Below are 15,986 nucleotides of genomic sequence, written 5' to 3'. Positions count from 1 at the left end.
TTGCAAGATTGATGTCAGCCTTATCAGTATGTCATCTCTCCCAGGTAAATCATGCAGGAAACGGGATTAGATTAACTAATTTTATTTTATTTTAAGCCTATTTTAACAGAATCTTGCAAGTCTAAAGTACAGACTTCCTGCTGTCAGTTTTAACTGCTTGATACATTAGGGTGGATCCTTCCTAATGTTTTCTTTGTTCAGCCACTGATAGCTCTTGCCTCTCTTGTCTGATTTATCTGTTTTCTAGGCAGCAACTCTTCTCCTTGTTCCCTAAGGTCAGGGCCGGATTTAGATGCAAAGAGGCCCTAGGCTATTCCACTTATGAGGCCCTTTCACCTATAGTGAAAGTGTAATTTTAATTTTGCTAACAATTTGAATGTAGGGAATGTAGGCCCCTCTTGATCTTGAGGCCCTAGGCTGAAGCCTAGTTAGCCTATAGGAAAATCCGGCCCTGCCTAAGGTCCTCCCTACATTCCATTACACAGATAGTCCAGAGAGGAAACATGACCAAATAAAGTAACTCTACTTTATTGTAAACCTACATTAACAGAAACTTTCAGGTCTGAAAATTCTCCCTCTGTCATCTTTACAGCTTGATAATGCAGGGAGAGTTAGTTCTGAACCACTTGCTTCACCCATTATGCTCTGCTATCTCTTGCCTGACCATTCTCAAAGCAGCATCTCTTAACCCAGTCTCCTAAAGTCTTTCCTGCATACAAATACAACAGTCCATGGTATTCTCAGGAATCTTCTCCAATACCAATGTTTAAAAGTGTCAATAATTATTATTATTATAATTAATACTTACTGTAATAATCTCAATATGCACCTTGTTTAGTTCAGCGAGGTTTCCTTATGAACAGAGTCATAGATAGATATTTTGCTTCTTCAAAGTCCAGACCCTCATACCTTCACACACTAGCCAAATCCAGAAAGATTCTGTTAAATCAGACTGAAATCACCCTAATTCAGGGGTCGGCAACCTTAAACACTCAAAGAGCCACAAAGGTCCTAACCAGAAGCCCCCATTCAATTCTGGAGCTGATTGGAAGTCCGGTTCCCCCACCATAGAGTGTCCTCCTTGCACAGCTTCCTTTTTCCTCTGCCGACTGAAAATTGGTTCCCCTACTATAGAGTCTCCTCCTAGCATGGCATCCTTTTTCCTCTACCTAACTGAAAGCCCTATCAATTGTGGAGCCAACCAGCAACAGGGAGCTGCAGCAGAGGGATGAAAAAGCCAATTGCGGCTCCAGAGCCGCGGGTTGCTGAACCCTGCCCTAGTTCATTGTTGCCTAGTGTTGTTTATGCTCAGTAGCTAAACAATACATATTAAAAGTATTAGAATATCTATGGTGATTTTATTCCTTCTTTATCCCAGATGAGATTCTTATGATACATTAAACCAGAGAATAGCTTTTTCACCCTGAAGGACATAGTGAAGAGTTAGGGGTGGGAGGCACTGTGTTGCGGTGGTTCTCCTCCTTTCTCTCTGACCGGTGGCAGTCTGTGTTGACAGGGGGACAGAGGTCGACCCCGAGGCCCCTCATATGTGGGGTGCCGCAAGGGTCGGTCCTCTCGCCTCTCCTGTTCAACATTTATGTGAAGCCGCTGGGCGAGATCATCCGTGGTTTCGGGGTGGAGTACCATCAGTACGCTGATGACACCCAGCTGTACATCTCCACCCCGGATCACCCCAACGATGCCCTTGAAGTGATGTCCCGGTGCCTGGAGGCCGTACGGATCTGGATGGGGAGGAACAGGCTCAGGCTCAACCCATCCAAGACCGAGTGGCTGTGGTTTCGGACGTCCTGATATAGTCAGCTGACGCCATCACTGACTATTGGGGGCGAATCATTGGCCCCCACGGAGAGGGCTCGCAACTTGGGCGTCCTCCTGGATTCACGGCTGTCTTTAGAAGAGCACTTGATGGCCGTGACCGGGAGGATTTTTTATCAGGTCCGCCTGATTCGCCAGTTGCGTCCCTTTCTGGATCGGGACTCGTTACGCATGGTCACTCATGCCCTCATCACCTCCCGCCTGGACTATTGTAATGCTCTCTACATGGGGCTCCCCTTGAGGAGCACCCGGAGGCTCCAACTGGCGCAGAGTGCGGCCGCGCGGGTGGTAATGGGAGCGACATGGCGCTCCCATGTAACACCTCTCCTGCGCGAGCTGCACTGGCTCCCGGTGGTCTTCCGGGTGCGCTTCAAGGTTTTGGTTACCACCTTTAAAGCGCTCCATGGCTTAGGGCCTGGTTATTTACGGGACCGCCTACTACCACCAATAGCCTCCCACCGGCCAGTATGCTCTCATAGAGAGGGACTCCTCCGGGTGCCGTCAGTCAAACAGTGTTGACTGGCGGCCCCTAGGGGGAGAGCCTTCTCTGTGGGGGCACCTACCATCTGGAATGAGCTCCCCCCGGAGATACGGAGGATCCCGGATCTGCGCTCCTTCCGCCGTGCTGTGAAGACCTTTTTATTCCATCAAGCGGGCTTGGCCTAATCTCTTCCCTTTTTAAATATGTAAATTTTAATCTGTTTTTAAATTATTGGGGTATTTTAATTTGTCTGGGCCAAATAATTTAATTTGATTTTATCGGGTTTTTAAATTTTGTGTATTTATGTATTTTATTGTTGGCTGTTCACCGCCCTGAGTCCTTCGGGAGTAGGGCGGTATACAAATCAAATAAACTAAACTAACTAAACTAACTAAACATAGTTTTAAACAGGTTTATTCCTACTGAATTGGTGAATGTGTGCTAATGATCTAATAAACTCCTATTGAAGCAGCTTCCATCTGACATAAAAACGCAGGCCTGACTTTATAGCACTAGTCTTAATTTATTGTGTAAGCCACAACATTAGTTCATTCATTTTGCTGAAGCCTCTAATCCATGATTTACAATGAACATTCTGTGTTTATTTAATATTTTAAATCAAAGCAAGACTTTGTATGCAAAAGCTATACAAAGCCCACTATATTACGATGCCCCAGAGCCCATTCTGATAAATCCAATAATCATATAAGTAAAATATGGTCAGAAAAGAAGAAAATTGTATAAAGGGACTTGAATGAGAGAAAAGTCTATTTTACGCTCTGAAGATACGTGATATCCTATAGCAAAAGTTAATTATTACGAATTTCTAATTCCAACATTTGAACTGCTAGAGTTCAACATCACCACATCACTAATTAAAGTGTGCTGGATTTATAAGTGGACATAGCTGTAGGGGTTCTATACGCCAAGCAGTGAAAATTAGAAGGCGTACCAGCTTTTAAAAAATAATACCAATATTATACTCCAGTGGCTCCACTGATGAATGTGCACATAAAGAAGTAGGGAAGTGGGGGTGTTCCAAATCTGCATTTAAAATTGTGGTATTATTCTGAATGCAAATCATATCATTTCTAGAATGTCATAGGGATGAGGACATATACTTTGAACTGGGTACCTTAGTTTGTCAAAGGAGGCTCGGGAACTTTTCTTTAGTATCAGTATAATTTGATTACGTTAAGCGGTGGGCTAATCAGTCCCATGCCAATGTCTTAGGTATTCATTTTTTTTTCTTACATGTTGATTCATTATCATCCCACTCAGTGGATTTTTAAAAATACATAAAAGTATTGTTTTTGGAAATACTTTACCCTAAATTATGACATTTTTATATGTATTTATTCAGCTAAAGTTTCCATTTTATTCTCATTTTGCTACTTTTTAAAGTCAAGACCTACAGTGCAATACATGACAATGACATATCGAAGAACCTAATAATGTGAGAACCAAGAAAAATGAATTTATCTTATAAAGAAGAATATGAACAACAGCGGGGTTACAATAAATTCTCATGGTGACAAACTTACAATTTAGCGTAGCAGAAAGTGTGAAAGTCAATCCTTGTGGCACAGAGGAAAAGCAGCTTTCAGCAAGACACTGGAGGGCAGCATTGCACCTTTCCTTGTGAATTCAGGCTCTTGTACATCCACATACAACCTTAGTTCATTCATTTTATAACCTAATTACACTGGATTGGATTATCGTCACATTGAACTTCATATTGAACCCAATGGCTAAATATGACAAATCTGCTGTTGACATTTTATTCAGAATTCACAAAACCTGAAGTATGTTTTTAAAACTTGAGATCTTGACTAAACGTATTATTCATTTTTTAAGTTTCTACATGTCCGTGAACATTTACTTCTGTTTATATGAATGTTTATTCAGATGCCTAACTGTATCTGAGTTCAAGCCTCATTGCCTCGGATTGCAGTATAAACAAAAGGCTCTCTAATAATACATTCTTTTTGCTATGTATCATATTTTTGATGCGTCCTTCTATCATTGTTATGACTGTATCCATGGTAAGCATCATGCAGTATTTTCCAGTAAACAGTGTAGGGCACTTTTAACTGAAGTCCCAATTAATACTTTTAGGATGGCATGGGTCACAATGAATATGGTAGTAGGCAATTACATACACAGGGACAGAGCCAGAATTTTAGATATACAATAGTTCTTTCTTAAAATGAATTAAATCTATCTGGGGCTTATACTATAGTTTTTATATAAATCTTATTTGAGTTGCAGGAAACTGTTGCCATATTTTTTGAGAAATTATAGTTGAGGTGGGATGTTTAAGGAATATGGTTCACCACCTCAGTTTGCCAGCTCCTGTTTTAAACCTCTTATTTTGAAAGTGTAGTTTAGTTTAAAAGGTTTAAAAAGCTATCTCTTTGAATTGCTGTGATCTTCAGTTTGCAGATCATGATGTTGTATGTTATGAGATAGCTACCCTGCACTCAGGTTCACAAAGCAGTTGAAATAAATAGGTTGCTGAAGAATATGAGTCCTTCTGACAAAAAATGAAATACCTATAATGTAAAATAAATGTGTACAAGTATTGAGATGGTAGTTTTGAATGAAAGTTGTTTGACTTTCTATTAAAATTAGTTATTATTATACTTCACAATTCTTGTTACGGCCTTGTTACAATGCACCAGTTTTAAAGTTGACTTTGACTGAACCTTTGTTGTGCAAGTGCCGGTAAAACAAATAATATTTTAAAGAGGAGAGAGTGCTGCATCAATCTTTCATTTTATTTAAATGAGGCTTTACCCCAATAGCTTCTTCTTGAACTCTACATGTTATTTTATCATGTGCAGATCAATTACCGTACATTATCTATGAGGGTATATTTTGGGGAATAGGGGCAATATCTGGCTCAAAGCAACCATTTTCAACAAAATCAAGGAATGACACTATGAAGGTAATATTTTCCTTTTTCAGCAGGCTTTTTTTATCACCATAAGATTAAGTATTGTAATAATTATAGTTCCAGCCCTACTCAGTATTTGTCTAATGGAAAGCCTGAAAGGTAATCCATCCCCTGCTAGGGTCTAAAATTGGGAACAGAAAAGGCATTTTCCAAATACGATAGATCCAATGTGAGTCATAGGGAATGTCTATCACTATCCATTTCCCCTCGTATATACAGTATAGTGCAAGAAATTCACTCTTTAAAAACTATTTCAATTTTAGGCAACTAAAATTGAAACTAAAATGATTTCTATTTCATAACGAATCCTGAATGGTGTTTGCCAAATAGGAAAAATAAAACAGATTTGTAGAGAAAAAATGTACGTAACTAGTATTAAAAGTTTTGTGCAGCATATTATGGGTGGCATTTCAAAAGTATGTGATACAAGAAGTCAAAGGAGTCTTGATTATAATAGAGGGTTATGGTAACCAAGCCATTTATTTTGCCCTAGTCAATTTGAGGATAAAAGATAAGCACTATTACGCTCTAGTTGTTCATAGACTATAATTTTTATATTTTTGGTGAGGAACTTCAGTATATATTGTTATTTCCTTTAATGTATATAATAAAATGATTCACTAACTGGCAGATTAAATTATGGGGCTGAGAAACCATTCTTAAACATCCATTTGTTTGTTAAGAAAAGATTTATATAACATATTTATTTCATTTCTCCATCAAGACCTGAGGTGGGTTTCAGCAGGTTCTGACTAGTTCTGAAGAACCAGTAGCGGAAATTTTGAGTAGTTTGGAGAACCGGTAGTAAAAATTCTGACTGGTTCTGTCCCCATCTATTCTCTGCCTCCCAAGTTCCAGCTGATTGGGAGGAAATGGGGATTTTACAGTATCCTTCCCCTGCCATGCCCACCAAGCCACACCCACCAAGCCATGCCACGCCTACCAAACCACACCCACAGAACCGGTAGTAAAAAATTTTGAAACCCACCACTGATCAAGACGTTTTCATTCTTTATTTAGCAATCAGCATTCTCTGTGTTAGGATATTGTTTTTTGTCCTTTGTGGTAGCACGCAAAAGAATTTATATTTTTTTTTCTTCCTTATTCTAGATTTCAGAAATATTAGTCCAGAAATTAAACCAAAATGCCATTCAGTTCGACTTAAAGCCTGGAGTTAGAATCCTTGTTCATGCTGCTCATTTAACAGCAGGTTGGTGCTGATTCTTTAACAATTTAGCTAGCATTGTTGGAACAGTTAATTGACAATGCTTTAATGATAGAATTGTAGATTTTTAATGTTCGGAATATTTTTCTACTTTTATTTTATTTATATGTATTTAAAATAATTCTTTGTGATAAAATGCAATACAATACATAGCTAAAGTTCTATTACATTTATTGAGACTTAATCACAGTTAATGTCCAGAATATTAGAAAAAGGAAAATGCTGTGAATGGAGGTAGTCCTCAAGATTTAGTGGTAAGGGATACCTTTACAATAGAGATATGCTACATACATTTTTAAATTCACTTCATGGTTTTGGTGACTGCCAGCAGTTCTTTCTATTTCTTCATCTTTAAAAAAAATCAAATCAAGAAACCAAATTTTGAAAATGTAACAAATTATATGTGTGTATGTCATTGGCTCCATAGCAGTGGTGGATTCCTCCCAGTTCCGCCCAGTTCCGCAGAGCCGGTAGTGGTGACATATGATGTCACAGAGCCAGTTCTGCTCCCCCGCCCCCCCAAGCCCCCCGGGTTATTCTTACCTTTTATTTGACCCCACCCCCAATCTATTGCTGCTCCTGAGTCCCAGCTGACCGGCTAGAAGGAAAAAAACTGTTTAAACTCTTGCCGCAGGGCTTCAAAGTGCTGCCCTACAGCTGATCAGTGTTAAAAGGCAGTGTGCTGGTAGACCGGTACTTCCAAAAGCAAATGAGTAGACTGGTGCCTGCAAAAACAAATGGGTACATTCCAAGAACAAATGGGTAGACCAGGACGTTCCAAGAACAAATGAGTAGACCGGTACAGCTCTGCAAGCAGTTAAAAGCCTGGTAGACCAGTACCTCTGCTAAATCCTAAAGAATTGTCACATGACCATCAAACTACGCCCACAAAATAAGCCACACCCACAGAACCGATAGTAAAAAAATTTAGAACCCACCCCTGCTCCATAGGTATAATACTTTTGTATATAAGGATAGAAATGGACATCATTCACCAAATTTTAATTCTAAGAAGATGCAATTTATTCATATGATTTAATTCAAAAGAGCTAGAACAAATGTACTTACAGTGATACTACCTAAAAGGAGAGATACTTTTGATTCTAGAGACTGAATTTAAACACCCCATGAGTGCCTATCTACATTGCAAGCAGTATATTCATTTTTGTTATTACCTTTGGCTATTGTAATACATGATATAGTGTCCAGAACTGAACTGTCACAACTGTAGCAGATTAAAAAATGTTTTTTTTTTCTTGAGATTAACATTCCTTGAACTTCATCTGCAATAGGTAATAGTCTGAGAACTGAAGCCATATGAGTCACTAACTTTCTGCCACAACCAACTTAAATAAAGCATTATTGACTGAAAAGTTTGTAGTCTGTGTATCAGATGTTAAGATTATAGAAGTGCTCTAATGCAGAAAAGACAGATAATTGTACAGACTGTTCAATAACAGTGCAACCTCTTGTTTATCATCTCGGTTTCCTGTTGCTATTTTCCATCCACTTCTCATATTTATTATGGCTTACACTTCGGCGACCCTCCTTGCTCTGTGAGATGCCCCCCTCTCACAGACATGGCCTTCGAATTTATTGAAGGCCTACCTCAAGGACGGGTTTTGGAACCCCGAGTGGTGGCATGCTTCCAAGCGTGGTTTGAGGGGTTTTTTAATTAATGTTTTCAATCAAATTTTAAGGGGACCCAGGAGGCGGGTGGTAAGGATTGAGCTGGGGGCAGCTCCTATGGTTCAGCAATTGGGCCCGTCGGATGGTTGTGGGGGAAGGGAGGGAGGAGGAGGGAACGAAGAGGCTCAGCAGAGAGAGGGTCTTCCAATCCCTGTGACAGTTGGGAGACGCAGAGGTCGGGAGGGGGGGGCTAGGAGAGCGCCGCCGCTTCGTTCAAGCGGTGGCGCCCTCCTGCCCCCTCAGCTCATCCTGCTCCCCCGATAGCGACGGAGTGCGGAGCCCTGGACTCCGACTGGTGTACTTAAATGCCAGGTCCGTGGTGAACAAGACACTCCTCATCCGAGATCTTATAGATGAGGAGGACGCGGAACTGGCTTGTATCACTGAGACCTGGCTGGGGCCGGAGGGTGGTGTCCCTCTTGTAGATTTGTGTCCCCCAGGTTTCCGGATACTACACCAGCCACGACTCCAGGGGAGTGGCAGAGGAGTGGCGGTAGTTATTAAGGAAAGTCTTAGGCCTAGGGAGGTCACTGTTCCTCAGGTTGGCGGGTGTGAATTCCTCCTTTTGAAATGGGACCCTGGAGTTTAGTCTGGGCTGTTGATCACGTACCTCTCCCCCAGCTGCGTGGCCTCAGCCCTGCCCGCACTACTAGATGTCTTAGCCGAATTGACGGTGGAACTCCCCAACCTTTTGGTTGTGAGAGATTTCAATCTGCCATCGGCCGGTGAGTCATCTGAGTTGGTGCGGGAGTTCATGACCTCCATGATGGCCATGGACCTTACTCAGATTGTACAGGGCCCAACTCATATTGGAGGACACACACTCGACCTTATTTTTCTCTCTGGACAGTGGATAAATGATCGTGGGGAGGGGACTTTATCTACTGACCCTCTGTCATGGACCGATCATTCCCTCCTTAGACTCGACTTTTCCTCCGCCATCCCCCGTTGCAGGGGCGCAGAACCAGTAAGATGGTTCCGCCCCAGGCGCCTGATGGAACCCGAAAGTTTCCTGATGGAGCTTGGGTCATTTCCCGCCTCCTTAGCCCACGATTCATCTGAGACCCTTGTCGCGGCCTGGGAACAGGCTGCGGCGGGGGCCCTGGATCGAATCGCGCCTTTGCAGCCTCTGATCCGACGCAGATCCCGGGCGGCTCCTTGGTTTACCGCGGAGCTCAGGGAAATGAAGCGTCGGAAAAGAAGCCTGGAGGGTGGTTGGAGATCCTCCCAATCTGAGTCCGACCGAACACAACTAAGAACCCATATTAGGTCTTATCTTGTGGCGATGGAAGTGGCAAAATGTAACTATTTCGCCACCCTCATTGCATCTGCAGAAAATCGCCCAGCAGCCCTGTTTAGAGTGACCCGCTCCCTCCTTAATCAGGGAGCGAGGGAGGACCCCTTACAGGGCCGTGCTGAGGACTTTGCACAGTTTCTGCAAGATAAAATCACTCAGATTCGGACTGGGTTGGACTCCGACTGGACAGAGTCCATTGAGGTGACAGGGCCTAGTCTTGGTGGAGACATCTGGGTTGAGTTTGAGCCTGTTTCATTGGATGACGTGGACAGGATTATGGGTAGGCTGGGGTCTTCCACATGTTTACTGGACCCTTGTCCCTCCTGGCTAGTTTCGGCAGCCAGGGAGGTGACTGGAGACTGGATCCAGGCTGTTGTCAATGCTTCACTAAAGGAAGGGGTCTTTCCCGCTGCGCTTAAAGAGGCGGTGGTTCGACCCCTCCTTAAGAAGCCTAACCTGGATCCTGACGTACTTAACAACTACCATCCAGTCTCCAACCTTCGCTTTTTAGCGAAGGTTGTTGAGTCCGTGGTGGCACAGCAATTCCCTCAATTCCTGGAGGAAACTGACTACCTGGATCCTTACCAATCTGGTTTCAGGCATAGCCACAGCACGGAAACGGCATTGGTCGCCCTAGTAAATGATCTCTGGCGGGCCAGGGATGGGGGTTGCTCCTCCATCCTGGTCCTTCTTGACCTCTCAGCGGTGTTCGATACCATCGACCATGGTATCCTATGCAGCGGCTCAGGGGGATAGGGTTAGGAGGCACTGTTTTACAGTGGTTCTCCTCCTATCTCTCGGGCTGTCTGCAGTCTGTTTGGGCGGGGGTCAGGGATCCTCCCAGAGGCCTCTCACTTGTGGAGTGCCTCAGGGCTTGGTTCTCTCCCCTCTGCTCTTTAACATCTAAATGAAACCGCTGGGTGAGATCATCCGTGGTTTTGGGGTGAGGTATCATCAATATGCTGATGATACCCAGCTTTACATTTCCACCCCTGACCACCCTAGGGATGCCCTTTCCGTGATGTCCCACTGCCTGGAAGCAGTGTGGGTTTGGATGGGGAGGAAACAGGCTTAGACTCAACCCTTCCAAGACTGAGTGGCTGTGGATGCCGGCATCCCAGGATCTGGAGGTTCCATCCTTAATGATCGGAGGTGAAACCCTTGCTCCCTCCGATAGGGTCCGCAACTTGGGTGTCGTCCTGGATTCTCAGCTGTCTTTAGATGACCATCTGATGGCCGTAACCAGGGGGGCCTTCGCACAAGTCCGTCTTGTGTGCCAGTTGCGCCCGTTCCTAGACCGGGATGCCCTCACCACGGTCACTCACGCCCTTGTTACCTCTAGGTTGGACTACTGTAACACCCTCTACATGGGACTGCCCTTGGGATGTGTCCGGAGGCTTCAGCTAGTCCAAAATGCAGCTGTGTGGGTAGTTACGGGGGCGTCTAGATACTCCGTGTAACACCTCTCCTGCGTGAGCTGCACTGGCTACCGGTGGCACTCTGGATACGTTTCAAGGTGCTGGTGCTCACCTATAAAGCTCTTCATGGCTTAGGCCCGGGGTACTTGCAGGACTATCTCCAGCCGTTCTCCCATCGTCCTGTGCGCTCTCACAGAGTCGGCCTCCTCAGGGTGCCGTCGGCCAAACAATGTCGGCTGACAATCCCCAGGGGGAGGGCGTTCTTGTGGGAGCCCCGACCCTCTGGAATGGATTGCCCACTGAGCTCAGGACAGCCCCCGACCTTCTTTCCTTCCATCGCGAGCTGAAGACGTGGCTCTTCCGCCAATTAAACTGATCCGTTTGGGGGTACACTGGTATAATTTTAAATTGTTTTTAATTGGGTTACTGATTTTAATTTTGTATTGTATTGTGATTTGTATTGAAGTTGTCATTTTGTAAGCCGCCTTGAGTCCCTAGGGAAAAAGACAGCATATAAATCGCAATAAAATAAATAAATAAATAAATAAACCTTGGTTAGAAAAGTTCAAGAACATCAGTGATGGTTTGTTTAAAAAAAAGAAGTAGTCATTCTATACTTTATGTGCCTATGACTGAATGTACTAATATCTAACTTGTTTTTAACTTTTTATAGCTCCACTCATAGATGTCACACCTAGCCATAGTGGTTCAGCCATGCTAATGTTGCTGTCTGTAGTATTTGTGGGATTGGCAGTATTTGTAATCTACAAATTCAAAAGGTATGTGAGTTTTTTTTCCTGACTTTCTTTCCATCCTTCTGTCAGGTGTGAAAGCATAATTCAAAGAGACCCTTAGCATACACATAGCAATGATGGTTTTTGTTAATATTTTAGGAAGATTCCGGGCATTAATGTTTATGCACAGATGCAGAATGAGAAAGATCAAGAGATGGTCAGTCCAGGCAGTCAAAGTGAAAGCATTCCTAATGTCCCTCAGAGGGAGATGATGAACCCACAGCAACTAGTAGATGAGAAGTTGGATACCAGCCCATAGGTAAATAGACTAAGCCAGCCAATAGCTGGTCAAAGTTTGCATTCTGATTGGCTAAATCTATTCTGACTTTTCCAACCTCTTCTGCTAAAACACTCAATATTCCCACTGATCCATTAATACATCTAAATTTCTCTGAACTAACACAAATATCTTTACCCCACCTCTTCTAATTAATGAGTCAGAAAGTATGAGGTAAAATTTTATTTCCATTGTAATAAATGTCACAATAGTTAACTAGAACTGTGGGAAAAAAAATCTTCTACCACCATAAATACCTTTACATTTCCCAATTTTTGGTTTATATTTTGTTGCTACAAAATCATCCAACTATGAATTTTTTAATGTTTTATGACATATGCCACTCAGAGTCACTTACTGAGATGTTATAAATAAACAAACAAACAAATAAACTTGCACTAATCACTAGGCAAAATATAAAATTCTCCTTTATGGTATCATGACAAATTACTAGCTGTCATTATTACAATATTAGCTGAATTTATTTTGCTATTTTTATTCTTTTATATCTATCATATCTTTTAGAGATTTTTAAGCAATCTGTCACAAGAATTAAACTGAACACAAATAGAAACCATTACTATTAATATAACACCAAAGATATTTTATTCAAATATCTTTGAATAAAAAGTTATGCTTTTTAAAAACCTTTGCACAGTAACTGCAGTATATCCCATCCCACATGTTTCTCAAACTTGGCAATTTTAAGATGCATGGACTTCAACTCCCAGAATTACCCAGCCAGCATAAGAGGCTCCTAAAGATGGACATCTACTTATAGTTTTATTGATTTGTGAAATCATGCAAAAAAAAAGGATAATTTGAGTAACCTAAGGCTAACTAATTTAGGATGTTAGCGATAGTCATTATTTTATATTTCAGCCAGAAATATGTTTACAAACATGGTAAACTTTAAAAAGCAGGTATAATATAGCTTATCCAGATAGGTCTAAGACCAACTATTATTTCAGTTTCAATTAGAATTTCTGAATTTCATATAAAGGCAGCCATATATTAACCAAGTTTGGATAAAGTCTGAGGAAAGCTTTACTGGAGGTGAGTTTGCCAATGCACTACTTTCAAATTCTCTGTTGCACATATTAGCATGACATGGGCCTTTAGAACATAGAATGAAAGGTACCTTGGAGGTCTTTTAGTCCAATCCCCTGCTCAAGCAGGACTGAGACCTTCTGTTCTTTGAATATAGTCTTTGAATGGACTCTGTCTGGTTTATCCATTTGTATTCGAGCTTACAATAATATTACAAAAATATAATCAGCTCACAAAATTTGAGGATAGAATTTTTTGCTTTGTGTCAAAGCTAAACGTCAACATTTGAGGAAAGATATGAACGATAAAGTGGCTGATGCCAATAGAAAAGAAGTATATTTGATCTGATGTCATTTTAAATTCAAAGGTAGATTAAATTAATAGGTATAGCTAATATCTACATGATTTATGGATTTAATATTTTCCCAAATTTGAAGAAAAAAAAGAAGTAATATGTAAGCAAGCTGTGGTGATACAGTGGTTAGAATGCAGTATTGCAGGCTAATTCAGCTCATGGCCATTGCCAAAAGTTCGATTCTGACCAGCTCAAGGTTGACCCAGCCTTCCATCTTTCTGAAGTCAGTAAAATGAAGACCCAGATTGTTGGAGGCAATATACTGACTCTGTAAACCGCTTAGAGAGGATTGTAAAGCACTATGAAGCGGTATATAAGTCTAAGGGCCAACTAGCAGTATTTTGGAAGGGCACAAGTTATGCATCCTTCTGGAAATGAATTATTAATTATGATCAAATGCATGCAACTGTATTTATTACTGAAGCTGTTTTTGTACTTTATCCTTAATTAGCTTCATTTCTCTTCCTTCCCTTTCCCTTGCACATGTGGATTAGTATTCAAGGATTGTACTTTTAATGAATCCAACTGATTCTGGCTGGGGTTATTTGTAGGGTTGCCAGATTTCCAAAGACCAATTCTTGTTCACAAGAGGCTATTGGGAGGAAAATCTCCTGGACATCCTGGACACCAACCAGCGAGCGTGACCAGACAGCCAAGGACTGCCCAGGGTCCAGGACCAGACAGTGCATAGACTCTTGCCCTGCTGATAAGCACACTGGCGGTCAGATGTCTGAGGAATGCTCGTCAGGCGCAGGTGCGCTGGGTTGCTGACCCACTGATTAGTACACTGGTGGTCAGCTGAAGGGGTGGGGGACTGGAGCAGCTGCCTGTAGGGCACAAGGTAACCATGTTAAAGTACATGGGTAATCTGGAGCCCTTCCAGAGCTGCCAGTCATAAAGTTTGATTATAAATATTGTCCTGGGCAGTGGACAAAGCAGGTGGTTTCTATACTGTCCAAGTTCATCATGGATATCTGGCAACCCTATTTGGATTTAGCCTTGGCTGTATCCAAGCCAGTAATTACCATAATTCAACTTAAAAGTGGGCTCGACCTTGGACAATATGACAGAGAGAGAAAGAGAGAGAGAAAGAGAGAAATAAATTATATTCTTTTGTAATCATATTTTAATATAAGGTGCAGTTTTTGTGCATATATTTGTCTTATTGCTTCAAGAGCCTTTAATGGCCAGTTTAGGTGATAATTAAATAAATAAACAGACTTTCAAGTCTATAAGCACTCCATATAGAATGCAGGTTTAGGGATGGGATATACAGTAGGTTTTTTACTTTCTGTAGTGTTCTTCTAAGGCTTGGAAAAATAGATTTCCAGAAGCATATGTACTGGAATGAAAATTCAGAAGCACTCTTAATGTATGGGAGTTGCCTATAATGTATGTGACAGAAATATATGTATATATATATATATATATATATATATATATATATATATATATATATATATATATATATATGAGTGAAAGTATTTCCAAATGCATATAATGATTAAAAATTGAAAGAAAACCAGCATAGATTCATAGAGCAGAAGATTTTTCTCCTGAAATCCATGCTGCATCAGCAAAGAAAGTAGAGTTCATGGTCAATTCTATACAGATGTTTTAGATTGCCCAAAGATGAGAATTTTAGGAATTTTTGAACAAACTTAGTTCCTCAATAATTCTCTAGAAATTAATGTAAAATCTGATTCTTGGCTTTTTTCGTTTTTCTTTTCTTTTTGCTCAGTTCAGGCCTCCAATCTTTGAGGAAAGACAAGAACCTCAGCTGATTATCAGAGCCCTATCACTTTATATTTAATTTCAAATGTTATCAAAAGTAAGCACTTTAACTCAAAGATATCCAACCAGTCCTGTTCCTTCCTTCTGTCACAGGCTGGGCTTTAATTTGACAGGGTTAAGACATGACTCATTAGTATGGGAACAAGATATGTTCAGCCTTCTAAATGACAAGCAGGTTCTCAAGATGAGCATAATGTCTCAGTGAGGAACATTTACATCCAAAGTATTGAAAATTAGGATATTGAGAAGTTTTCTGTTCCCTCAGTCGCACGTTGTTATTTTGCTAATTTAAATTTATTGTGTTTATCTCTCTTTACTACAGGAAGTATTTCCACAGTTGCTGAGACTCAAAGCACAAAAGAAATTCCTACCTGTATTAATGTTTGAAACAAGGACACCAATCTATCTTTATCCCCTTCAATATAAATATATATTTTGTATGATATATATATATATATATCATACAAAATCTCTACAAAATGAGAGAGAGAGAGGAACCAGTCACTGCTTTTGGACTTTTGATTCTTCTGATGACAAAAAAGGTTTTTAGCTTTAAGCCTGTGCATGTGGATGTCATTTGGGTAACATATTTAGAATGTACAGGTGCTCTATTTTAGTGGGGTAAAAGGAAAACACTACTTTCTCTTAATTCTCTTCCCATTTCCTTTTCTAATCAAGATTTAATTTTACATGATCCATACTGATATAGGCCAAGAATGTGCATGGGGTATTTTGGGAGGGAAATTAGGTAAGCGTAAACTTGCTGACTTTCAGTATAACTCCTAACATTTTTAGCCCTGAGGGATTATAG

General features: G+C 41.1%; 1 protein-coding gene across 1 annotated transcript in view; it reads left to right on the top strand.

The window, feature by feature from the left end:
* The window catches only part of LOC139318790 (VPS10 domain-containing receptor SorCS1-like), a 403,261-nt gene extending 387,699 nt beyond the window's left edge, over positions 1-15,562 (top strand). The window contains exons 24-27 of the mRNA XM_070946400.1: positions 6,387-6,486; positions 11,579-11,684; positions 11,799-11,954; positions 15,493-15,562. Coding sequence (XP_070802501.1) covers positions 6,387-6,486; positions 11,579-11,684; positions 11,799-11,954; positions 15,493-15,562 — 432 coding nt within the window. The remainder of the gene's footprint in view (positions 1-6,386; positions 6,487-11,578; positions 11,685-11,798; positions 11,955-15,492) is intronic.
* Positions 15,563-15,986: the final 424 nt, after the last annotated feature.

This window comes from Pituophis catenifer, unplaced genomic scaffold (assembly GCF_029215685.1).
Source record: "Pituophis catenifer annectens isolate HBS135680 unplaced genomic scaffold, rPitCat1.0.hap2 SCAF_6, whole genome shotgun sequence".
NCBI classification, from domain to species: Eukaryota; Metazoa; Chordata; class Lepidosauria; order Squamata; family Colubridae; genus Pituophis; species Pituophis catenifer.
The sequence above is the reverse complement of the archived record's forward strand: the minus strand, read 5'-3'. Positions and strand labels throughout refer to the sequence as shown.